The 27305-nt window shown below is 42.2% G+C and overlaps 1 protein-coding gene across 2 annotated transcripts in view; it reads left to right on the top strand.

Annotated features, from left to right (window-relative positions):
- The first annotated feature begins 1051 nt into the window (after window positions 1-1051).
- The window catches only part of LOC306912950 (cyclic nucleotide-gated channel beta-3-like), a 35590-nt gene continuing 9336 nt past the window's right edge, over window positions 1052-27305 (top strand). Inside the window, exons 1-7 of one of the 2 annotated variants that reach the window (XM_079489428.1) lie at window positions 1052-2350; window positions 15508-15716; window positions 16766-16816; window positions 18769-18855; window positions 19331-19395; window positions 20173-20295; window positions 22360-22501. In XM_079489428.1, the coding sequence (XP_079345554.1) occupies window positions 1882-2350; window positions 15508-15716; window positions 16766-16816; window positions 18769-18855; window positions 19331-19395; window positions 20173-20295; window positions 22360-22501 (1146 nt within the window). In that variant the 5' untranslated portion in view covers window positions 1052-1881. The remainder of the gene's footprint in view (window positions 2351-15507; window positions 15717-16765; window positions 16817-18768; window positions 18856-19330; window positions 19396-20172; window positions 20296-22359; window positions 22502-27305) is intronic. The other variant, XM_079489429.1, reaches the window with a different exon arrangement.

Raw genomic sequence — 27305 nt, 5'->3', positions numbered from 1 at the left:
TGCATTGATGATTTTATTGACATTATTTCTTGACCTTTTGTTTTAGCCTGGTTTATTCCATGAGGGCAATTTGTGTCAGGACAGTTATCTGCACATTTTATTTCCAATAATATTGTGTGAAACAGTGTAAAACAGCTCTATATTCCCATAGCTCTATATTCCCATTAGGGGCGGCCGTGGCTCAGGCGTATTGCCGGTAGAGTGACTGGAGTTCGATCGGCTCCCCCAGAGTTACAGTTATATTAGTGTCGAAGTGTCCTTCAGCAAGACTCTGAACCCCTAACTGCTCCTGGTGTGCAGGTTGGCGCCTTGCATGGTTTCCTCCGCCATCGGTGTGTGAAGGTGTGTGAATGTAAAATGCACAATCTATGTAAAGCGCCTTGGATAAAAGCATTATATAATTGCACCATTTACCAATGTAATCAATACTACAGACAGTGTTTGTTCAATACTACTTTAGTAAACAGAAAGCATGTGAAATAACTCGTATGATAGGATACATGTTGAACAAGTGTAGACAGAGCCTTCGCAGCGACTGCCGCCCACTGGGGCAAGCTGTACCAAAGCCTCGGCCCCCCAGGCTGTGAAGATTTGAGCGTGCTGCAGTCTCTGAAAGGCGGTCTTGCCAGCGTTCCTGCATGCCAGCAATCCTGCAGGACTCGTATGACTCATAGAACAGTGGAAAAAAAAGTTTGGTCCATTTTTGTTTTTGGGATCATCAAAATCCTTATTTTAAAGGTCCTAAGGATGAATAAAAACCAGACTATAAAAAATAAACATAAGGGGGGTGCGTGTGGACCCCTCCTCTACTACACGTATTTGTCGACCTCCATGTAAGTTATGTGATGTCCACAAGATGGTCACATTGTATGAGTGCCTATAGTCACCCAGGAGTTGAAAGTAATGAAATGGCTGATATTCTGGCTAAGGAGTCCCTGTTGAGGGAAAATATAGATCTGAATATCCTAATTGGTAAATGTGAATAAAAGTAAGTAAGTAGCCTTGCCGAGCCATGAGGCCCATAGGGTAAATAAAGGATTCAAAAATAAATACAAAACAATGTCGGCCTGTGGAGGGCAGCATTACGTTTTAGCGTAAAATCCTGCTGGAAATCAAAAGAAGAAGAAGAAGATGGTCACATATTTCAGCAGGTCACCAATTTCACTGTAACACTGTCATGCTGTAGTGGTTGAGTGTGAGTGAGCGATCTTGGCAATGATTTTGGGTAGGGTATTGGAATTTATCTACATGCTCCTCTTCCAGTGTTTGAACTTCCCCTAGCTAGAAGTTGTCATTTTTCAACTTCCGCCAAATTCCAGCACAAATTCCACCCAACGTGGTGGCAGGGTGAAAACTGCCACACATACACAGAATTTGGAATAAAGTACCAAAGCTGGAATTATGGATCCATGTGATTGTTGTAAATTCAACATAAGTATAGTGTTTATATTTTCTACATTCAAAGCTGTGGAATTGGAGACTGAAATTGGAGTGGGCCCAAAATTCAGTTATGGCCCCAGTCAGTCACCACCAGGCTACCACAAGGCTACTAGCACTGCAGCACCTGGGTCAGGCAAACACCAGGCTACACAAGACTAGCCTGGGTAAACCCACTCCCCCTGCTGGACAACATTTAATTCTACAAATCTGGCGAGGGGGGAGGGGTTTACCCAGGCTAACACAAGACTACCAGCAGCACCTGGGAGAGGACCAGGCTATCACCAGGCTATACCAGCACCTGGTACAGCCAGGATCAGGCTATCACCAGGCTATACCAGCACCTGGTACAGCCAGGACCAGGCTAACAGCAGGCTACCAGCAGCACTTGGGAGAGGACCAGGCTATCACCAGGCTATACCAGCACCTGGTACAGCCAGGACCATGCTATCACCAGGCTATACCAGCACCTGGTACAGCCAGGACCAGGCTAACAGCAGGCTACCAGCAGCACCTGGGAGAGGACCAGGCTATCACCAGGCTATACCAGCACCTGGTACAGCCAGGACCAGGCTATCACCAGGCTACCAGCACCTGGTACAGCCAGGACCAGGCTATCACCAGGCTACCAGCACCTGGTACAGCCAGGACCAGGCTATCACCAGGCTACCATCACCTGGTACAGCCAGGACCAGGCTAACAGCAGGCTACCAGCAGCCCCTGGGTGAGGACCAGGAACAGGCTCCACCAGGCTGGAACAGCAGCCTCTGGGAAGTCCAGGCTTCACAAGGCCAGCAGCCCCTGGGTGAGGACCAGGAACAGGCTCCACCAGGCTGGAACAGCAGCCTCTGGGAAGTCCAGGCTTCACAAGGCCAGCAGCCACCACCAGGCCCCAGCACGCCAGCCTGGCCAGGTACCAAATATCATACTACTGTTTTAACTTTAGAATGTGCTTTAGGCATGTTGAAGTGCTTGTTGGGTTGAAAGATCAATTTAGTGGAGTTGTGCGCTCTGGAGGCAAAAATGGCCTCAAAGGAAATTCACTTTCAACCTTGCCTCCCTATTCTTTCTCTTTTATATTAATATTGGTGATCTATAAGCTAATTAACGACTGGTGCACTTCACTTTTTTGAGTGGTGCAACCACTCCCTTACGGAGCCATGTGTGTGGGTGGGTGGGTGGGTGGCTGGCTGGCTGGCTGGGTCTGAGCACGAAAACAGCATGGTTGTTTTTCATCACCTGTGCGCAACCTAACACACACGCACATATTAACTGTATATATGATGATTTTGGGTGTGCCAGTACAGTACAGTACAGTAGAGGGACCCCCACACGGTAATTGTCATTTCTCAACCGTTTTGGACGCGGGGCAGCACGCCGGAACCGGCCCGGCCCGGCCCCCTGGCCGTGCTCCTGGGGGTCTGGAACCTGTGGGTCTTGAATTATCCTCTTTCAATCTGCAAAGTTTGTTTCATAAAAATCCACCGTATACATGTTATGAGCTACTTTCTGCTAAGCTTGTGCAGGTGATTATTTTTGTGTTGGAGTTAAATTTGGAGGTGCTCGTCGGAAGTCAATGAATGGCCCTGCGTATCACCTGTTTTGAATTTGCACATAATGCAGGAGGCAGCAGTGTTATGCGTTAATAAAAGCAAAAAATGATCCAGCTCTCAGGCTGTACCAAAATAATACCTATATCGCTCCCTATCCATTTTCCTCAAGTGCTACTGCTGTGTCGTTACAAAGCAGACAGGAGCTGTATGGTTCTATATGATGTCGTCTTGAGACCCAGTTTAAGAAATACATCACTGGATGAAGGCATAATACATACAATATAGTAGCTTGTTGGTTTAGCAAAAAAGTTGCAAAACGAAAATGGAAGCCAACGTTCTCACGATAATACAAATCTAAACATTTTTGTAAAAGAATCTTATATATAAAATATATGTTAATGACGTTTAGAAGATTTAGAACACTTTCCTGGGGATCTTTGTGTGTGTCATATGTGGTTTTAGATTTTAGCAGTGAGCCCAGTGTTTCTGATGTCATGGGCTCACTTACTTCCTGGACTACATGTTGTAGTCCAGGTAAGTGAGCCCAGTGTCCATGACATCAGTAAGTAAGTGAGCCCAGTGTCCATGACATCAGAGACACTGGGCTCACTGCTACAGTAAAATATCTAAAACCACAAATTACACACATAAAGATCCCCCCGGAAAGTGTTCTAAATCTTCTAAACATCATCAACACAAAAGGGTGAAATGTCCCTTTAACGATGACTGGTGGACAGGTTTCTGAACTGCTACAGCCCTCCTATGAGACACAGACTGAGTAGAACAATGTTCCACAGCTTGAGGTGGTCTTCCAACCACCTCAAGCTGAACCCAGACAAGACTGAGCTTCTGTTCTTCCCAGCTAAGTCCTGCCCTATGCGGGAGCTAACTATCTCGTAGACAACGCCCTGGTAAAGTCTGTCCCGACAGCCAGGAACCTTGGTGTTGTCCTGGATAGTCAGCTCTCGTTCAAAACACACATCACAGCTGTCACTCGATCCTGTAGGTTTACACTCTACAACATATGACGAATTAGACCGTTCCTCACCCAGGAGTCAGCCCAGCTCCTAATCCAGACAACAGTCTTGTCAAAACTTGACTATTGTAACTCCCTCCTTACTGGCCTACCGGCATGTGCACTTAAGCCCCTCCAACTGATCCAAAATGCAGCAGCCCGCTTGGTCTTCAACCAGCCAAAATTCACACACGTCTCCCCCCTTCTCCGCTCCCTCCATTGGCTCCCGGTCGCTGCCCGCACATAATACAAAACTCTGATGCTGGCATTCAAAGCAACCAAAGGCATGTCTCCCCCATATCTCACAAGTATGATCGTACCCTACAAACCCTCCCGCGGACTCAGATCAGCCAACCCAGGGAAGCTGGAGGTACCTTCACTAAAAACGCCGGGACAACGCTCCACACGTCCCAAACTCTTCTCCCTTCTGTGGAATGCACTTCCCATCAGTCAGAACTGCAGCCTCACTCCCAATCTTCCGCCGTAGTCTGAAAACCCACCTCTTCAGACTCCACCATGGCCCGTAGCACTTGCCCTAGCCTAGCCCCTTAGATAGCACATTATGTAGACTTAGATAGTATTTTAAACAGACTTATAGCTTGTTACGTAGACAGCTCTAGAATTGCATTTTATGTAGTCATAGCACTTTATAGTACACATGTATAATATATTATATAGTATAGTATGTATAGTTTACATAGATACTCCACTGTTACGTTCTTAGTTTACGCATGATTCATGATAACTACTTTGTTTTTAATATATGTGATGTATGCCATGCTTTTGTTATTGCTTAATGTAAATCGCTCTGGATTAAGAGCGTCTGCTAAATGCCTAAATTGTAAATTGTAATGTGTGCCATTTTATCATGATTATTGGTGAGGGGACCTATTATATGAAGATAGGTTGAAAAGTGTTGAAGTCGTCCTTTAAGCTAATTGGAACATAATATTAAATATCAGAAAATGTCCCACTTTGCACCCTGTGTGATATAGGCCTACTATAAATGTATAATCTTAATGGAGGAGTTCATGCTTCTTGACCACCCATAGGGTTCACCAACCGTAGGACACAAAACATTTGGGAAATGGTTGCATTGCAGTGAATACATTATTAAACTATTCACATTTAAACATCCAATGACCACACAGTACAAACGTATGTCTTTCGCTCCTTGATCCAATGCATACATCATACAAGTTTTTGGCAATGCTATACTTTAAAAATGGTGATTGTACCTATGCTTTGGCATCCCCCCTCCCATAATAGCAGAATAGGGATGCTCGGGTTCGAAACAAGAATCACAGCGCAGCACATTTTTCAAACACGTGAAAACATGCGGTGCATCACAAACATGGCTTATAGGAGCTTGATTCTTGCAATAAAAAAAGGAAAGGAAACATATGTTTTGCAGCGAATCCACTCCCAGCTGTCCTTCTGGAGCCTCTCTGTCTATCCAGAACTATCCGGAACTGAGGAAAATGAAAAAACATAGTTAAACCACTGCTCTCTCTCTCTCTCTCTGTCTCTCTCTCTCTAAATTTGTAACACAAAATTGTTACAGACAGCAAATAAGGGTGTGAACAGAAGGAGCAATTCATTTGTTGAGGAACAACATCGTAAATGAAGAGGCGTACTTATGGAATTCCCAAAGCAAACATTTGTAGAACTGTAAAACGATGTTTGAGTTTATGAAAGTTATTTTCTGTCTTTTTTTCCCTCGTTTTTGTGTTCATCATGTTGTAGTGTGTATGGTGTGGTTGTGGGTAAATATCTACTATCATTAGTGGACTAAGAAAAATATTTTATTTATTCATTTATTTATCTATCTTTCAAAAATACTGACAATAGAAGGTCTTCGGAATTGAACGTTTTTCAACATTTTTAGCCATCATGGCATGCCCAAAATACACACATTAATTAAAGGGGTGTGTGTGTGTGTGTGTGTGTGTGTGTGTGTGTGTGTGTGTGTGTGTGTGTGTGTGTGTGTGTGTGTGTGTGTGTGTGTGTGTGTGTGTGTGTGTGTGTGTGTGTGTGTGTGTGTGTGTGTGTGTGTGTGTGTGTGTGTGTGTGTGTGTGTGTGTGGGGCGCGTCTTACATTTCTCTGATCAACTTGACGTCTTGGCTCTAGAAAACATGAGGAAAGTGTGGCTTACTGTATATCAACACCAATACGGAGAATACAGTTAGAACTAGAAAAAAGAGACCTTCGGCACAGGTCTCCACCAGGAGGATAGGAGTGTGTGTGTGATGTTTGGCAAAATGTTTAGGAGTGATATAAACATGTTTGTTTGTTTTTTGCAACAATTTTCTTCATTTTGTTGAGGAAATGCAGAGCCTCATGGTGGCGCTATAACCGGCAGATGTGGAGGGATGCAGGGAAAATGTTTTTCCATGGCCTCTAGGGAGTGCGCATACAAAGTTGTACACAGATCGATGCAGTTATAGGTAAAAACAGGAATTGCCCTGTTATAGCGCCACCATGAGGCTGGTTTGGAAAATAAATTGTGTCATGTCGTCCTCAGCCTAGTGGAAAAGTGCGTGTATAATTTCACAGAAATTGCACACCGTGTTTGTGATTTGTGGCATTTTGTTCGAAACGGACCAATCATGTGAGCTTTGGAAGCGAATCTTAGCCAATCAGGAAGGAAGATGGGAAATGGTGCAGATCCGTGTTGATCACATGACTATGGAGATAGTGTATACCGAATTGTGTGATGTATGGATAAAATGTGTACGAGTAATCTACAGAAATGTGTTTTGCCTAAATCGGCCTCATGGTGGCGCTATAACAGGCCGTTGAGGAATATTTGGGGCAGAGGTTCGTCGTTGGCATCCAGAGAGTGTGTGTGCAAAGTTTGGCATGGATCGGGCCAACGGTGCCGGAGATTAGCTGGTAACAGACGGACGGAAGGAAGGAAGGACGGACGGACGCGCACACACACACACACACACACACACACACACGGAGTGCAAAACATACTCTCTCCCCATGCCTTCGGCCTGGTGGAGACAATGAACGTGATCATGTAGCACTAGCCTCGATGACCTTACAGGTCATCTTAAGGTAAGACGGCACTGCACTTGCCTTTCGTTATAATATGCTTTAACTTGGTGTGCTTCCTTGTTGTGTATATGCTTGTGGTTGTGTGCCAAACATGTGTTGTGTATATATGCTCACTTAGTTTACTTTTAAGGCATTACTAGTAGGCTATTGCTGGCTGTCTCAATTCCCTTCAATTAACTTTGCTACTGAGTTTGGTGTTAAACTGGTGGTGTTGGTGGTCTAATCTATTGGGCTGTGGTAAGGCACGTGCTCTTTGCCTCTGTCCATGGGACTGAATGGGGGGGGAATTGTGTGCACTGCATGCACATCATCACATCACGTTGTGTAGTTCAGTTTGGGTTGGCTCAGGCTGCTTCTTTTAGTGGTTATATACTGTTAAATGTACAACTTTCTCTAATCCCTACCTCCCACCCCTACTGTAGCGATCGACCCAGTGACACAGAAGTGGTGTAGCCTGAGGGCACAGTCAGAGAGAGAGAGAGAGAGAAGAGAGAGCGGTGTTGTTTGAAATAATTCAATCATTTGAAGAATTATTTTTTGAATTATTTCCAGGGGTCGACCACCAGGTCCACCAACACCTCTTCACGACCATGGCAGGCTCTCTGCAGCAGCATCACGCAGGCGCAGACGCCCAGGGGCACGGGCACCTCATGTACCCCGGTCTTCACGAGCAGGCGCTTCACGGAGGCAGGCTCGCCGGAGTGGGAGAGCAGTTCCACCATGGAGCGAGAGGCGACCCTTATTGCCAATATGGAGCGACGAACGTGGGGATGGCCGCCCACCATCACCACCACCCCGAGACGTTCTTCCGCTACATGCGACAACAGTGCATCAAACAGGAGATGGTGTGCAAGTGGATCGACCTGGAGCAGAGCGACCACCGGATCTGCGGGAAGACCTATGTCAACATGCACGAGCTGGTTGCGCACGTCTCGGTGGAGCACGTGGGGGGTCCGGAGCAGAGCAGACATGTGTGCAGCTGGGAGGAATGTCCGCGCGAAGCCAAGCCCTTCAAGGCCAAACACAAGCTGGTCAACCACATCCGCGTGCACACCGGAGAGAAGCCGTTCGCTTGCCCGTTCCCCGGCTGCTGCAAACTGTTCGCCCGCTCGGAGAACCTCAAGATACACAAGCGAACGCATACAGGTGGGCACAGTTTAGTTATAATATATAGCACAATTTCTTAATGCAACGTAAATGTCGAGTTTGGCACACGTGTCTAATTTTCTGTGTTTCTGTCTCAGGGGAAAAACCGTTCGTGTGTGACTACTTCGGCTGTGACAGACGCTTCGCCAACAACAGTGACTGCAAGAAACACATGCACGTTCATTCGTCTGAAAAGCCCTATGTGTGCAAGATGTGTGACAAGTCCTACACCTATTCCAGCTCCCTGCGAAAACACATGAAGGTAAACATTTTTACGCACAAGTTTCATCATTACGCACGGCTTGTTCTGTGAGACATAGCCTGCAACTTGACAGGACACTGTTGTATTGAATACAGACATAGTTAACCCTGATGTACAAATAAACTGATCGACATTTGTTATTCTTCACATAGGTTCACGACTCCTCGGCCTCGATGTCAATCTCCGAGCCTTCTCCGGCGGCCAGCAGCGGTTACGATTCGTCCACTCCCACGGTGTCGCCATGTGTGTCGGACACGCATGGCGAAACCAGATTCTGGTTTCCAGATTCTGTGGCGCTCAGTGGGTCTCACGGCGCCATCTCGCCTAACTTCAGTGAATGGTACATCTGAGACGCCAGCGATGGGAAGAACAGCGCAAAGGATTCTCGGAACTCGGAGACAATTAGGACTTAGGAGCCAGGACTGCTTCGCCAAGGCGACAAAAAGCCTTAATTTTTTTTACACTGGAGAGGCAGGCTTCTTCAGCCAAACGGACGTTTCACGCGGTGTTGATAGCATTTATTTACATTTATATAGTGGTTTTAATGTTCTGTTGTCAGTATTAGCTAGCCAGATTTTGGCTACACATCATGTTGTGACAGAGCATTGTTATTATTTTTTAATCGTGATTCATATGACGTTTTTTTGTAACTGTTATGATTCACAATGTACATAAAATAAAATGAATTTACTCGATTAATCTGTTCTTGTTTCCTTAATCTATTTTGCTGACTGGTGATGTTCTATTCTAACATGGGCCTGTTTTACACTTATTTAGCTATATAGGCCTATGTGTAGGCCTACGACCAAACAGATTGAAACGAGAATTGGACTAAATAGATATATTTCATCCATGCAGACAATGATTTTCCTATTCAAATTATGACGGGATAACCATTTATGTTCTACACTATTATAGGCATATCTATGAATCGTTCCTAATTGTGTAATAACATATACAACTATTCTACAAGGTGTAAATAGTTTTAATTGTATTCTATTTGTAAGCAAAAACAGTGACAGCACATGTCCTGTGGTCACACATGGAATTTCACACATGTAGATGTATAGTCTAGGCTATTTAACATTTTAAACTAAACAATTATAAAGCTCAAATTCCAATAGGAGAGAGAAACCTCAAATGTAGCCAGGCTAGTGTTCCAGGTCATAGGTTATTTGATTCCTATAATTCTTCTTGTTTCATCTCTTCCAATTTAATTTCTTGCATGTCTAATATTACACACCACAGCATGCAGCCTATATTTCTGCTACAAAAACTGATAACAGTTTCAATAAGTGTTCTTATTTGTTTGCCTATAGCTTTGGACTTAAGAAGGCTAAAATACATGACATTCAAATGACCAAATGGCTATTCTGTGTTCATTTGAGTTAGCCTAGACCGTGAAGAGAAAGAAAACGGGTATAGGCCTACATTGGTTTTGCAACCTTTTGGACATTGTGTTCACTATATACATTCATTACATTCATTGCGAAAGGGCCTTTCTGTGTGGAGTTTGCATGTTCTCCCCATGTCCCCTAGGGTAGGTACCCTCACAAAAACATGCAGTAATCCTGATCTCTAAACTGCTTGATGGAGGGGAAAGGAACTGGTTGGAATAACGTGTTCCTTCCACGCGCTACGTCTGGCCAGGGAAATTCCCCCGTCAGGTGAAAAGAAGCAGCTTGGATTCCTCATTCATAGGAGGCATGAGGTCAGGAAGTGTAGCGCCCAGGATTACATTAGATAATTGGCACTGGGTGAAAAAACTGGGTTGCAAAATCGTGGGATAAAAAATTAAAGAGAAAATCATTTGATTTAGGCTATTGGCTACTATAGCGTTCTGCTTGCATTGACAATTTACTTTACATATGCAAAGCAATGTGAACATCAGGCTTTAAACAAAGGAATTAGGCTACATATTGTGTCTTTTAAAAATAATAAAAATGCCTAATTTGATTTGATGCATGGCCTATGTTGTTATTTAACATTTCTGACATTGTAAGCTGCATGGTAAATTGGTCAGTCTCAAAGGCACTAGACACTCGACTTTATATTTCTAGGAAAATGAAGGGAAATGGAGGTAAATATGCCATAAAAAAATCAGCAAATACCTGAAAATAGGCCATAAAAAGACGCAAATAAGACGCAAATACCTGAAAAAGATCGCGCACGCTGACGTCAGCTTGCCATACCTTAGCATTTGCTGTATTGATGCTGGTGTCCAGCCTCGCCCATTTCACCCATTTCGCCCTGCAATCACAAATATGCATACATTTAAAGAAGCAGTGAATCTCACCACATTAGAATACATTTTGGCTACTTCAAACATATTCACTTTTTTGGATTCATACAAATTGATTGTGGGGAAGAAATTAATCACATTAAAAACACAAGTTAATAAAGATCCATAATTAGCCCTTCACTAAGTCCCTCCCCAACCCATCCTTGTCCAATAGGCACGTTAGCAGCGAAGAAAGCTTGACCTGCATAGCAACCTTTGCTAAACTATTTGGATTGGCATTGGACAATCGCTTTTTGGGGTGGGATTTAGCGAATGGCTAATTGATTCAGTACAAAATCTGCCTGTAAGATATAGTTTCAGGCAGAGTATAGGGTATTTACCTTGGGTCTTCCATGGTAGCCCATGTCACCCTGCAATCACAAATATACATTGCATTACAAGAAGCGGTGAAACTCACAGCATTAGAACACATGGAGCTATGGCAACATTTTACAATAAAGCAATACTTGCACGCTCTGATTGTGCAAGTAAGTTGATTAGCAGTATACTGTGGTTACTTGGGTCGTTTGATGCGTATGTCCGTAGCTGCGTATGACGTGATGAAGATATGTACCAATGCCAGGGTATACCTGGCTCTTAATGGTGACGTAATAAAGATATGTTTCAGTGTCGGGTGGATTAAAGAAGCATGATTAGCATTTATCGTCCTCCAAAGTGCAGCAAAGCAGTATTTCTAAAATAAATATTAGAACTTTTATCTATCTGTTCCACTAACTATGACAGAACTCTTATCTCAGGTGATCTTAATCTTCACTTGGATGATGCTTCAGATGCTGTGTCTATGGGTTTCTTAGTTATTGCACTCCTTTGAGTTTATCCAACATGTTGTTGGGCCTACACATAAACATGGGCAAACTCTGGACCTGGTGATTTCTAGAGGTCTGAACATCACTGTGGAAAGGACTATTGAAAGGCCTGAGCTATCAGACCACCATTTGCTGTGTTTTAATATGACTGTCTCTGATCTAGAGAAAAACAACACTGAATATATATATATATATATATATATGGTTCAAAGTTTTAATCTTAAACTAGAGTCAGCTCTTGACATAGTGGCTCCTATGAAAACAAAAAAGAAACGGAACACCAGAGTAACACCCTGGATAAATGAGCATACACGTTCACTGAAGCAAGAATGTCGTAGAGCTGAGCGAGCTTGGAGAAAAGCCAAACTCACTATCCACCTAGAGATTCTTAAAGTCAACAGTCACCTATAACAAAGCCTTGGGCAGGCATATTTCTCTGTCATTATTAATGAGAACAAGAAAAATGCCAGAGTCTTATTCTCTGCTTTTCTGATAACAACATTTGTAACATTAGAGCTGATATTATGAATGGTGCTGCTGCTAGCACAAACCCAAGTACGACGATTGGCGTGCAAGTAGGCACTCGACAGAGTGCAGTTCTATTATTACTGCTTGTGCAAGTAATAATTATTATTAATAAAGGGAAAGCTGACCAAAGAAAAAATGAAGAAGGGAAAATGAGTGTCACAGAGCAGTAAGTGCATTTGTAGTGAAAGGACTGTGACAACAGGCACTACCCTGTTTTTTACAAGCAGAGTACCAATTATATAATGATTGAGTCTTTTCAAAATATATAAATAGGCCTAATAACCGTTTCTCCGGGCCCAACAGGTCTGGTGGGTGGCCCAGGCGGACCTGCCTCACCCTAAAGAACAAGAGCAATACTTTGTCACCCTAAAATACACAATATGGTCATTACTACGTCACCCTAAAATATATAATATGGTAATTACTGTCACCCAAAAACATGATAATTACTACCATATGTCATCCTAAAATAGAGATAATTACTAAGTCACCCTAAAAAAGAAAGAACAAGTTGATTACTATATGTCGCCATAAAATAAAGACAAGGCAATTAAAGGTTTAGTTCAGATTTTTGGCTGTAGGAAAACAGTAGTTCTGGTCATTTGGTGGAGGTCTGGGGGCCACTATATTAATGCCAAGTATTTCCTACAGCCAAAAATCTGAACTAACCCCTTAAATAAGATACAGTAGTTCATAGTACAAACCCAGGGACCAGGAAAGCCTCGATCACCCATCGGACCACGTGGAGTGTCTCTACCAGGATATCCCTTGGGACCCATCTGTAAGCACACAGTAACAGAAAAATAATGAATACATTATATGTATATATATATATATATATATGTGTGTATATATATATATATATATATATATATATATATATATATATATATATATATATATTTATATTGGGGGAGAGAGATGGGAAGTGACACGGCAGCAAAGGTCGTCAGGATCGGGAGTCGAACCTGCGACATGCTGCCAGAATTGGCAGCCTCAGAGGTGGCCGGACCACTAGGCCGGCCCGGGCCCACCGTGCTGTAGTTTTTGAGTGGTGCAACCACTCCAAGGAACAGCTTTGTCCCTATGTCCCAACCTGTCCTGTCCCGATGTTTAGAGTACCAATAGGGGGTGCTGTTGCACCACTCGCTTCAGACTGGTCTGATTTTTTTTTAACCTGAAGTGGAAAAGCCCCTTTAATGGTAATGTGTTTTTGCCTGGGCACAGATGTCATAAAGTCATTAATGTTAGGGTGTTTTTGCCTGGGCACAGATGTCAAAAGGTCATAATGTCATAAGGTCACCTGAGCACAGATGCAGGTCAGAGCTGTGATGGCGAGCAGTGCCAGCTTCATGGTGACATGCTGGGACACCATTGTCTCTCAACTGTTGACAAGAAAATATTATTAAACACAAACGCCATTTTTGTCTATAATCGGTAGACTACAGAATACACGGTTTCCATGAATAATTTGTGGCCGTAAAGGCCTATTCATAGTCCAGTTTTCGGTGAAGAGGTGACCACCGAAAACTACAACATGACGTCACGCTGCGGTGGCCCCGCAGCGTGACACATCTCTCTGTTTCGGTGGTCACCGCTTCACCGAAACCTGGATTATGAATATATGCCTAATGCTTTTTATGTCTATAAAATGCTTTCTGTTCTGCCCTCGCTGTGCGTGTAGCCACCAAAGTTGCAGAGCTAGGCAGACAGCTAACATCATAAAGGACCAGGAGGACACGGTTTTCCATTTGAAGGCAAAGACTTTGTTTTGACTTTGTTTCTCTTTTCCTTTCCTTCATTTAATCCATATTTTAATTTTGTAGAACTGAAATAACATGAAATCACTCATTCTTGAGATAAGGGACAAAACCTTTTTCAAATCAGAATTATTTTTAAGAACCATTAAAATGAAATGGATGTATTTGTAGACACAGGTCTCAACTACCAATCTTGAGAAGGAACAGGTTTTTCGCATAACATTTCTTTCTAAAATGGGACATTTATGCACTTTATAACTGATTTATGTCAACTCCGTCAGACACACTAAAATCCCTTTTATTTTAATTTGATAATTTCAACAATACTATAAAGTCCTCAGTTATCGTATAATGGCTTTTAGTAGTCAAGTTAAGTAATACAATTCATTTAATATTGTTTTATTCCAATATCACACTATTATGAAATATCCCATTTCTCAAATCCTTCATTTTCAACCTTTACTTTCAATATTATAACATAAAAACCATGTTAAAAAAAATAAAAAGCATCATTACGTAGTATTTCAGTTGGTGTTTCAATACATAAGCACAAAATATTTGACATTGAATCATCTATTTCTTTGGAAATTAACAAAAACATCATGTGACCAACGTCTGACGGAGTTGACGAACATCTGACGGAGTTGACAAGTTGAACTGATTTAGGTTCTAGACCACCTAGGATCTTGATTCTGGTAACTAATCCCACATTTTCAAGGATGAGGAATACAGTGGTACTATTTAGATTTGCCCTGTGACCATGGCAGCCATTTTTCAAAATGGCCGCCACCTGCTGTTACTTTACAATAACTCAAGTTCTACACCACCTAGGATCTTGATTCTGGTGACTAATCATACATTTTCAAGGATGTGGGATACATTGGTACTATTTAGATTTGGCCTGTGACCATGGTAGACATTTTTCAAAATGGCCGCCAACTTTCTGTTATTTCCCAATAACTCAAGTTCTACACCACCTAGGATCTTGATTCTGGTGACTAATACTACATTGTCAATGATGAGGAATACAGTAGTACTATTTAGATTTATCCTGTGACAATGGCAGCCATTTAAAAAAATGGCGGACCTTCTATTATTTTACCAATTAGTCAGGGAATATTATCAGAATAATGTCAAATCTGGGAATACATTTCTTACCAAGAATGTTCTTGTTTGTAAAGGTGTCTACTAACATATCCCACATTGGTTTCTATTGAACCACCCTAGGGGAATTTTTGACAGCTGCTGATAGTTGGGTACCATCAACAACCAATATAAGGCTAAATGTTCTAAATTTCATTATGCTTTAAGTAGCATGTGGCATGTCAAACGAGGGGGTTTTCATGATTCTGAATCCATTCCAAGCATTAGTTTTGCACGAAAAACACTCCTTGAGCTAAAAACGGCCTCCAGGAAACAACATATGGGTACAGAGGCTACGTTTTTGAGTGAGCAGCCGCTCTGTCTGTCTGTCTGTCTGTCTGTCTGTCTGTCTGTCTGTCTGTCTGTCTGTCTGTCTGTCTGTCTGTCTGTCTGTCTGTCTGTCTGTCTGTCCGTGTGAGCACGGAATTCCACACACAGTTACATTGCCCTGTCTCGCCACTCTCACGTCCACCCCCACTCCTCTGCAGATCGCAGTTACATCGCCTGGCTGGCGCTGGTGACACTTGCCTGGAACTACAACACCTGGTTTGTCACGGCGCGCCTGTGTTTCAACTACCACACCCCTGACATGATCCCTTACTGGGTGGCCGCCGACCTGTTCGCTGACTTCATCTACCTCGTTGACTGCACCATTTTCCAGCCACGCAAGCAGTTTGTTAGGGGCGGTGATGTCATTGTAAGTTGCTGCAATAACAAACTTTTCTTCTTTTCTTTCTTTTGAGGGGCGCTAGCGCCTCTCCTGTCTCCTATGCGCAATGTGAGGATAAAAGGTGAGGACAGAAAAGTGAGGACACCAAATGTGATTGGCCAGTATGTGATGATGTATGATGATGGGTGACAAGAGCGCCCCTCACTTCACATTGGTGTGATTTTTTTTTTCTTTTCTTTTTTCGTTCTTTTGTCCCCCCACATCGGAAATTTGTGCCAACACAAACATTAAATGCCATTGACAAAGAAGGGAAACGTTACGTCATATGTAGACGAGCAAATCGGCTAACCAATCACATAAATGCAGTTGTTCATGAGATGATGTATAATGATAAGAGCTCTGTGTGATTTGTGAGGGGCGCCAGCCACTCCTATATGCAGGTTTAATGTTTGTCTTTAGTTCAAGGTTTGTTTTGTAAACACCATTGACAATGAAGGGAAAATGTACGTCATAATGTGCCATTTACGTCATATTGTCTCTTTATTGTTAATGGCGTTTAATGTCGCATACAGCAATGTATGTGAAAAATAAAAGGGCTTTCATCTTCCTCCATCCCACTTCCGCATCCTCCTGTGGGTCTGGAACTTCCAGGGACCCCCACACAGAGTTGCACCAATCATTTCACACGGGTGTGATTTTAATAGACACTAGTGCTATCTAGGGCATGATTTGAGGCCCTAAAGATGAATACAAAATCAATATGAACATCTTAATACTGTCCAATACTTAGATAGGGAGAGGGGTGCAAATTATGATGTATGTATAGCATTTTTAGCTGCCCTGAGAGCAGAATTCAAAAGCTGCCATCAGAGCAGAAAATTAACATGGTTGTACTTGTATGTATAGCGTTTAAGCTGCCCTGAGAGCAGCATTCAACAGCTGCCCTCAGAGAAGCATTCAAAAGCTGCTCTTGTAATCTTTCCATGTGAATTTGCTGCTCTGCAGGTCAGCTTTTGAATTCTGCTCTCAGGGCAGCGAGTCAAAGGCTAATAATTGTTTTATTTTGTCCTTTTCAGAAAGACAGGGTGACCACGAAGAAGCACTACAGGGAATCAGCTAGAGTCACGGTACAGTGTTATTGATTGATTGATTGACTGATTTAATACTTTATTAACAGTTTGCATGGACAAGCACAGGGAAGTATACTGTACAATTCAATATCCGCTAAAAGGATGATTCCAAGAAAGCTTGTTGTTGTTTTTCAATGGGGTCCTTTTGGACAGTGCCGCCGCTACGTATACGCACAATACGCACTGCGAGTAGGGCAACACGCCTCATAATAACAATGTTCTCTGCGGCTCTGCCGCGTAATAACGCACGCCCAATGTGTGCGTCCTCGCACACATGGGCGAGGAGATAATGCAGCGCTCCCGTCGGGAGGGGGGGGCAGCACAAATAATGTGCCATAGATGTTTCAGAGAGTAGGCTATGTATTTAAAGACCTGTAATCCTCGGTAAAAGCAAACTCGGATGGTGACAAACAAAAGTGTTGTACCCTGCCCTTTTTGAGTGGTGCAACCATAGGGTGCAGCCACTCCAATGCCCAGCTTTGTCCGTCCCTGCGTCCCTGCGTCACTGTGTCCCTGCGTCCCTGCGTCCCTGTGTCACTGTGTCCCTGCGTCCCTGCGTCCCTGCGTAACTGCGTCCCTTCGTCACTGCGTCCCTGTGTCCCTGCGTCACTGCGTCCCTGTGTCCCTGTGTCCCTGCGTCCTGTGTCCCTGCGTCCCTGCGTCCTGTGTCCCTGCGTCCCTGCGTCCCTGCGTCACTGCGTCCCTGTGTCCCTGTGTCCCTGCGTCCCTGTGTCCCTGCGTTCCTGCGTCACTGCATCCCTGTGTCCCTGCGCCACTGCGTCCCTGCGTCCCTGTGTCCCTGCGTCCCTGTTGGTCTGATTTTTGAGGGCCCTCCTATATACAGGTTTAATATTAGTTTTTAGTTCAATGTTTCTTTTAAAAACGCCATGAACAATAAAGAGAATTTAATGTTTGTTTTTAGTCCAATGTTTGTTTTAAAAACGCCATTGACAATGAAGGGAAAATGTACGTCATTTTGTCCCTAACGAATTTAATGTTTGTTTTGTCATCGTTTGTTTTACATCACCATTACATGCACCTAATCAACGTTAGTTAGACTTCTTCTTTCTAATTATTTGTTCGGCCCAATTTTACATTTTTTATTGTCACCATCCGAGTTGGCTTGGTCCGAGGCTTACAAACTCAACGCTCTATAGTAGCCTGGGGTCCACCTATGCTTTCTATGGCATAGGCAGCTCCCGGCAGGATCCGCCGGGAGAATCTAGAAGCAGCTGCGTGACATGAGACTAATTAATTAGAGCGACAGAGAGAAGCTGTAGCCAGATCTATTTTAGAGCCACGGATGTTTTCGGCTGTCCGCAGCTTCTTTTCCGGGTTTTTAGACAGCTGGTGGATGGAAATTAAGCTCCACCTCCGCGGATGACTGCTGCGGAACTCGGAAAAGAAGCTGCGGACAGCTTCTTCTGTCCGCGGCTGTCGGCCGTTTTACGCTCAGATGTGGAAACACAGAGAGAGGAGTGTGTGTGTGTGTACGTGTGTCCGTGTGTGCGTCAATTTAACAAATGCCGCAATTTAACAAATGCAGAATTGAAGTGGACTCAGACCTTTTTTAGAGGCTACTCTATAGTAACTGAAACTATAATGACCTGACAAAATGTAGAAATAAAATATACATACGTTGATGTGAGTGATCACCTGATCAGGAGATTGCTCCGCCCTCTGCAGGCTTCACGTAACTTTGGGCCTTGATTTCCAATGCCGATCTACAAGCTCACAACGTGGTGTGACTCATGTGAAGCAACGTGTTGTGAGCTTGTTGATCTGCTATTTTCGCTAGTTTGGCAACATCGCATTTCTCTTTTGGGACACAGGCTAAAACGTTTGGGAACCACTCGTCCAACAATACACTTCAAACGGCTAGAAAAAGAATACCCTAAAAAAACATCCAGATGATTTTTACACGACTGCGTCTCTCTGTCCCTTTTCAGATAGACTTGATATCTCTTGCACCGTTGGACCTGCTGTGCTTCCAGTTCGGATACAAGTCCATTTTCAGAGCTAATCGTATTTTAAAGGTAAATTATATAAACTAAATGGTCTTTCGTTGCCAGACTGTCGCCACCTCGCAATTTTCAAATGCTTAATCTGTCATACAGAACAGAATCTTTGATCATGAGTAATTTATATACATCGAAATCATCTAAGACTTAGATGATTTCTAGGCAGCAAGCATACACTTAGATTCTAAGTGTGTATATATAGCTTGCTGCCTGGCAGAAATGGAAATTAAAAAAATAAAATGTAAAGATATTTTAATATATATTTTCGTGAACGGAAATGCCAGCTTCCTTACTCGGATTTCGGGAGGTGTAGTTTCAGACTCTATATAGCATTCAGAGATTGTGGAATAGTTGTCTGGCTATGTGAGACTATAAACTAAAGTATGTGATGCATTTCAACAGATACATGTTAGCTTATTAAGCTAATGTTATTATGATATTGTACCAATGTGTTACCGATACCTACTGCATTCTGATTTTCACTTTGAAGGCAGATACATTCTTTGAGTTCAGCGATCGTCTGGAAAGCCTCATGGCCAAAGCTTACATCTGGAGGTGAGATACGACAGTAGTTACAATATTCATTAATTGAGTAGGCCTACTGCACTTAAAGGGGAATACCACTCATTTTCGACATTTTACTATGTCATTAATATACCTTAGAGGTGTTGTGTGGAAATAATACAAAAGTCCATCTGTTCTGTGTTTCCTAGAAAAATCATTAACAAAAAAATCATTAACATGGTGAAACACATCTTGATGACATCATCAAGAATGTGATTCACCATGTTAATGATTTTTTTCAGACCTCCAGTTCTAGGAAACACAGAATGGGGGGACCTTTTTAACAGCTCTAAGGTACATTAATGACATAGTAAAATGTTGAAAATGAGTGGAATGCCCCTTTAAGTAACATTTTTGGAGTATCTGTACTTTATTGAATATTTGTATTGTTGGATACTCGAAATCTGTGAAAATAGCAGATCTACAAGTTCACAACGCTTCACAATGCAACTCTTTGTACACTTGTGTATCTGACTGCTATTTCTATTTTCACTATTATTGATTTATTTTTATTTGAACATTTCTTGAAAATGAAAAGAAAACGTCTGTTCTACTTTTTAATGCTTGAGTGTTTTTATAGAATAGGCCTACTCCAGTACTTTTAACTCAAGGGCAATAATTTGACAGAGCAACTTTTATTTGTAGTTGACCAAGAGTGTCTATACACAAGAGTGTACTGGGATTGAGCACAGCTGCTGTCTATCACCACTGTAGCTACATTTCTATGCAATGAAGAAACGCTTAACTTGGTGTGTTTTTTGTGTTTAGAGTAATCCGCACCATTGGCTACCTCCTTTTCATGCTCCACCTCAACGTCTGCGTCTACTACGTTGCTTCGGACTACCAGGGCATCGGCAAGACCAAATGGGTGTACTCTGGCCTGGGCAGCGCGTATGTACCCTTCAGTATTATTATTATGTTTCATTTACACGTGTTTACATTGTACCCGTACTAGTGTAGTCAAATGAGACTAAAATGTATAATAGTTTTACCTAACTTACTCGTTCGTTGAGCCACAGAGTGATGGCATTGCTACCATTAGTCTGTCTGTCTATCCACAGTGACTCAATACATAGGTCTGCTGTGGGGGGGGGGGGGGGGGGGGGGGGGTCAAATTATGAAAAATGCACATCTATCCACTTTCCATATCGTCGCCTTCTTAAACTACTGGCCTAATTCATTTTTTTAAGGTTTTCTTGAAGAAAACACAATATAACATAATATGATTATATTTAATTAAATAGGATTAAACCTTAGACTTAGGCAAATTGACCTATTTTATCCTGATAATGTCACAAAACCTTGACTTAGGCCAAAAAAATGCCTATTTCACACTCCTCCTGGCCTAAATCACACTATTATTTTGGCCTAAGTCACACTCATTTTACTAAAAGGGGCGGGATCAGCATGATCCTTTTCAATTACTTTAGCGAGTTTACCAGAGGTCACAAGGAGCTGATTTTACTTTTGGTACTTTAAGTACATTTTGATGCCAAGCACTTTTACTCACATTTTTAATTCTCGACTTTTACTTGTAACAGAGTAGTTTTATATAATAACTAGAAAAAGTGCCCCTCGGGGCACAGGTCTCCACCAGGGCAGGTCAGGTTGTGGCCTCCTGGTGGCGCTATAATAGGCCAATGTGAAAAAGGTACAATTTCTTCTTACGACTTGGATGGCAATTGGATGATTTGAGGCATTTTGTTCCAAAAATGTGTTTTGCAAAAATCCACCTGTTGGTGGCGCTATAACAGGCCAATGTGAAAAGGTGGGATATATTCCTCAGCCTAGTAGGAACGTCTGTGAAAGATTTCACGTAAATTGCACGCTGCGTTCATGATTTGAGGCTTTTTGTTCAAATCGGGCCAATCCTGCAAATTTTGAAAGTCACTGTTAGACAATCAGGATGGAATATGCAATATCGGACAGATTTGTCTTGATCACATGACTATAGAGATACTGTGTAACGATTTGCGGGATTTTTGGACAAAATATGGAGGAGTAATATCAAAAAATGTGTTTTACAAAAGTCGGCCTCCTGGTGGCGCTATAACAGGCCGTTCTGGAAAATGTGGGGCAGAGGTTCATCGTTGGCATCCAGGGAGTGTGTGTGCAAAGTTTGGCATGGATCGGGCCAACGGTGCCGGAGATTAGCTGGTAACAGACGGACGGAAGGACACACACACACACGGACGGACACACACACGGACGGAGTGCAAAACATACTCTCTCCCCATGCCTTCGGCCTGGTGGAGACAATAAATAACATTGATTACTTCCACCACTGCCTCTTAACCCTAGAACAAACATATTTTTTGTTACACCATCACTAAACACAGGTATATTTTACCCAATATAAAATATTCCATAAAAATATTTCTCATCAAAATATATTGCAGTACAGCAATATATGGCAACTTGAGGTACTCTTCTTTAATATTTCATCATGACTTTTCACAAAAAAACAAAACATAGATTTCATAGTGGGGCCCTATCATGGGGGGGCAAAATCGGTGAAAAACGTGCATATTATTTTTAAAATATTCCTAAAAAAAGAGAAATGAAGTTGGGAACTTCTCCTTTGGTCCACCCATTCCTAAGACATGTGAGATTGGTCCAGTGAATAAAAAAAATATCCATTGTGAGTGTATTGGATTTTTTTTACATTTTTTTCTCTATCACACTATCACTAAACACGGGTGAAATTCACCCGAACACCTGCCTGTAGGAGAAATCAGGGATGTGGGCAAGGAAACAAACCTACCTTCTATGATGTCACTGAGCATCATGAAGGTATACTGAAAGACCCACCCACCTCAGACATCAGCAACATTATGATAATTGGAAAAAAAAAATTGTCCGGGTGAAAATCACCCATGTTTAGTGTTCTAGGGTTAAATTGAGTTTTCACTTGTAAATTCTGTAATATTTTTTCCATGTTTACTGTTGCCATAGTTACCTCAGCTGCTTCTTCTATGCTGAGAAGTCCCTTCTGATGGTGGCCGAGTTACCAACGCCCGACAGTGTGTTCGGTCAAGTCTTTCAGATGACAAACTACCTTTTTGGGGCATTCTTTTTGTCCATCGTTCTAGGACAGGTATTCTCATAGTTATACTTTACCTTTTTTGTGTTTGTGAGGCAAAAGAGTTTTTCATTCGTTCCCCCCACCCCCCTTCATCAACTTTTTAAAATACATACCGTTTTACGAATTGCGAATTACATTGCTCCATGCAGTTGCTAAAAATTCTCATCAATATGTTATATCCCATTTAGGACGTAACCTGACTGCCAGATTGCGGCAGTATTGAGTTCACCAGTTCCCTCCTCCTGCCTTCATCTGGGCTCTCTCAAGCAGAAACGATGAATCCGGAAGCAGCGGGACAAAAATCTGAGTTGTAGTCTTGTTAGGTTGAGTTTACATTTGCGCTGTGGCACAGCTTCAATATGTCACAAGTATTGCGTTGATCCCGCCTCTAGCGGCCCCATACAGCCACATATCGCTCCGGACAGAATTGGTCGGGAGTACATCGTCTCTGCCCGAGAGAGCCCAGACTCACCCTTCTGGCAGAATGCAAATGTCCAGCAGGGGGAGTGGTTCCACCAGGCTTTTTAGGCCGGGACCCATTGGGGTTTTTACCCTTCAAGACGGGAACCCATTTTTGGGTTCTTGTTGCTATGATTCATAACAACATAATTTTTTTGTAATTTTGAAGAAATATTTGAAGTAGCCTATTTCAGAAAACTTAGGTCAGGATTTAGAAGGCGTTTTTATAAGAATCGGCCTCTAGTCCTAAATGGGCTATTACTGTATCAGGCCTATAGGCTATATTCTACAAAATATTCCGCAAAGTATGTGAATGTCTCCACACGGCCGGCTCTTCATTGCTAATTTAGAGTTGAACTGATCACCCCATGGATTATTTTATAGTGTTCTTAGAGTCAGGAATGTTTCAAATGAAACCGCAACGACATCATTCACATTGTCTTCTTTTCCTGGAAATCAGTGCCTACCAAACAGTAATGTGGACAGACAGCGTGACAGAAAAAAAGATTGAGCAGCTTTATTCCTACATTCAAGTGTTTGCACCAAGGTTTTATTATAGTTAACCAAAAGTAAGGCAATAACTAAAACTAGAATTGGACAAAATTAGGCTTTAGAAAAAATGATAACTAATTTAAACCATATTGTTTACAAATCATAGTGAAAATGAGCTTAGTTTATAGTCTTGGTCAATATTTCATACATTAGCCTAATTATTTTTTAAACAAAAAATCTATAATGAAAACAGCTGATGTATGTGAACTTAATGTAATAGATCTGCTATTCTGGGCCTTTTGAACCTTACCCCAGACCTATATTATTATGTTATTATTATGTTATGTTATTTTTGTCAAAACTAAGCTGTTTCATGAATTAAACTAGCAAATCCACATTAACAAAGAAACTAAACTAAACTTGAAAACAAAAAGTAAAATACAATTTGAAACTATAATAACCTTGGCGTGAAACACTGGCCACTGACTGTACACTGTAGCTTCAGTCGTTGTGTAGAAACACTTCAGTCATAGATGAGCTTCAGTTATACAGTGGTTCTCAAAGTGGGGTCCAGGGACCCCCAGGGGTCTTTTAAGGGATTCCAGGTGGTCCAGCTAGCAATACATAACATCAGAATCAGCCCTAACCCTATTTAGTCAGGTGAATCAGAGGTATAATAATCTGAGAATAAATTCCTTAACAATACATTTCTTCACCAATGTGATTGTAAAGGTGTCTAGTAACACTAAAACCTCTCACAAAGACTGAAATTCAGTTTCTTCTGTCTGGGAGTCTGTGACTTTGCCTGCATAATTAATAAGGTTATTAATGTGTAACCTCTGTGCCCAGAGTCACATTGTTTCTATGTATTTTTTGTTTGCAATGCTCCCTTTTGATGTACTTTATTATTTTCTACCAATCCGCTACTCTATGAGATGTTGCTATTTATCTGATGTACTATATGCTACAAGAAGCCAGTGAGATGCATGTGTTGCTATGGCAACAAGCAGTGATTGAGAGACCCCGCCCACAGCTCACCTGGCTGATGGAGTGATGGGCAATCACAATGTTTGGGCCACCTGGAGAGATTGACTCTGTCAGTCCAGAGTGGAGGTGAACAGAGAGTGAGACAGTCTATACTGAGAAGCAAGAGGATTTATCCCAAGTCTTGCTATATTGTCGTATTTGGATCGTATTGTATCTATTATTGGATATAAGAGACCTTTCTTTCCTTTTTGAGTATTTTCCCGGACGTTGGATTTCTAGAGGACCATACTTTGCGAAGGAGTTTAAGGGTGGCCAGAGGAGACTGGCCACATTTAAGTTTAGTTTTGGAGACAGTGCCAGGACACTTGGGATTTACACCCATCCCTTTTGAGGCAGTTTTATTTTTATTTGATTAAGTGAATATTTTGTTATTGAAAACTTTATTTTGCTCTTGATTTAATAAATTACAGTTAAACGTATTTACTGATTCCTTTAGTGATTTATATTCTATACTGACCCACCACCTCCCTCATTTTGCTATAATTGGTTCTTCAATTGTTATTGTTGCAACCGTTGTAAATGGTATCCAGTCCCCAACTTTCAGAAGCTGTCACAGACTCCCCTAGGGAAACTGAATTTCCATCTTTGCGAGATGGTTACTAGACACTTTTACAAAGGAATGTAAGGGAACAATATTCCCTTTATACATTCTTCAGCTACTCAAAAGAAAAACTAAACTAAAATGATACGTAGCTTGCGGAGTTAGTTCAGTCAGATATACTCGAGGGGTTTCATGCTGTGCTCAAGGGCGCATACATATACTCAAGGGGTTAATATACATTACTATGTGAGTGTATTCAGTGTGTGCAAGACCCACATGTCATTCGCTGATGTGGCAGTCAGCTGACCAATTGGGCGGGCTACTTAAGCTCACAAGACCATACTGTAGATATTGCAGTTCATATTGCAGTTCATTGGAGCGACGTGTATCCCAATGAAGTGCAGTGCTGAAGGCTTTTTTTTTTTTTAATATACCTGTACATTACAATACAAAACAAGACAAACAAACAACAAAGTTATTAATACAACATCAGAGCCAGGGGGAATTAGATTACTAACAGAAAACATTAAAGAGTGAACACAAAGCAACAGTTCTCCACAGCTTTCTTATTTAGAAGTGCTGAAGGCATTTGCTGATGGCACACTGCGTCGCTGCCCAAGTGACGTCACTCATGCGACTCCTCCATGTCTCTCGCTGTCACTCAAGTGACTGGCCAATCACAGCGCGTCTTTTCCGGGACTTATGTTACGCACGCAGAAGCTTGACAAGCTTCCGCTCATTGAAGGCAAATGCTTTGCAAGGAATGTCGGGACAATTGTGCCTTCAATGGTGACACGCGCCTCAGAGCCGGAAAGGGTGTCTACGTATGTCTATGCACTAGACTGCATGCTTCTTCCTGCCTTCCTTCTGCTTCCTGGTTGTTGTTATGTGAGGTTTGCTCCCACCACCACCCCAGCACCACCGGTGGGCTCTGTTATTTCTGTTCCCCATGGGGGTTGTAATTGTATCTATCTCCCTGCTCTTAATGTTAAATGATGGTGTTTAATTGTGCCGAGCAGGGAGAAAAATGTAGCAGAGCTGAACGCCAAGATAAAATATTATATGCACATTTGTATTCTCATTCTATAATAAATATTGGTTAAATCTATTTGTGAGTTATCTGACTGAACTAAAAAAAAACGATCTGCAAGACCCCCGCACCGTGACAAGCACATGGAATTGTAGCTGTTGAGGCATTAGATTTAGTTTGACTCTGTTCCATGGATAAATATCGTAAAAATTGCTGATCTACAACACCTTGCAACGCTATTACACCCATCTCTTTCTTATGTAATATTTGTCAATTTGGCTAGTATAGTTTGTTGATTACGCAATACTAATGGTCTTACTTTTTTTTTTTTATAAGGGTATTAAAATGCCTTCAAAGTCCTTAAATTGGCACTATGTTGGTTCGTTCACTGTTGAATGAGAAATCAACGTTGCACATTAAAGGGAAACTTCACCCTTTTTGCAAAAAAATATATGTTAATGACGTTTAGAAGATTTCCTGGTGGTCTTTATGTGTGTAATATGTGGTTTTAGATATTTTAGATTTTAACAGCGAGCCCAGTGTCTCTGATGTCATGGACACTGGGCTCACTTACTTCCTGGACTACATGTTGTCTCAGTAAGACAGCCCTGCCCCTATCCACAAGGAGGAGCAGTACACCAAAGCATTATGGGAATTGTAGTCCAGGAATGAAGTGAGCCCAGTGTCGATGACATCAGAGACACTGGGCTCACTGCTAAAATTTGAAATATCTAAAACCACATATTACACACATAAAGACCCCCAAGAAAGTGTTCTAAATCTTCTAAACGTCATTAACATATATTGTTTTGCAAAAAGGGTGAAGTGTCCCTTTAAGCAAATCCCATGGGGACTCCTCCCCCAAATAAAGAAAATCACCTGAGGACCCCTGGGACTTTCCAACCCGCACAATTTGAGATCCACTGCTGTAGACATAAGCTTCCTTTAATCTCCTAACGGGCCGACACTTCTTCACATGCAGGTACCTGCGCTGTTACTACTACGCGGTCCGCAGTCTGATCAACATCGGGGGTCTCGAACAGCCCCACACCGTCTTTGAGATTACCTTTCAGATGACTAACTTTTTTACGGGTGTCTTTGTGTTCTCCAGTTTGATCGGACAGGTAACAGAGAGACATATAGAACTAGAAGGGCGAGGCTTATATAATACGATCCCTACTGAGGTCCCCCGTAGGAAAGCCGAGGTTCCCTGCACTGCAGTAGCGGTTTTCGGGTGTTATCAGACG

This window comes from Electrona antarctica, assembly GCF_951216825.1.
Source record: "Electrona antarctica genome assembly, chromosome: 20".
Lineage (NCBI taxonomy): Eukaryota > Metazoa > Chordata > Actinopteri > Myctophiformes > Myctophidae > Electrona > Electrona antarctica.
The sequence above is the reverse complement of the archived record's forward strand: the minus strand, read 5'-3'. Positions and strand labels throughout refer to the sequence as shown.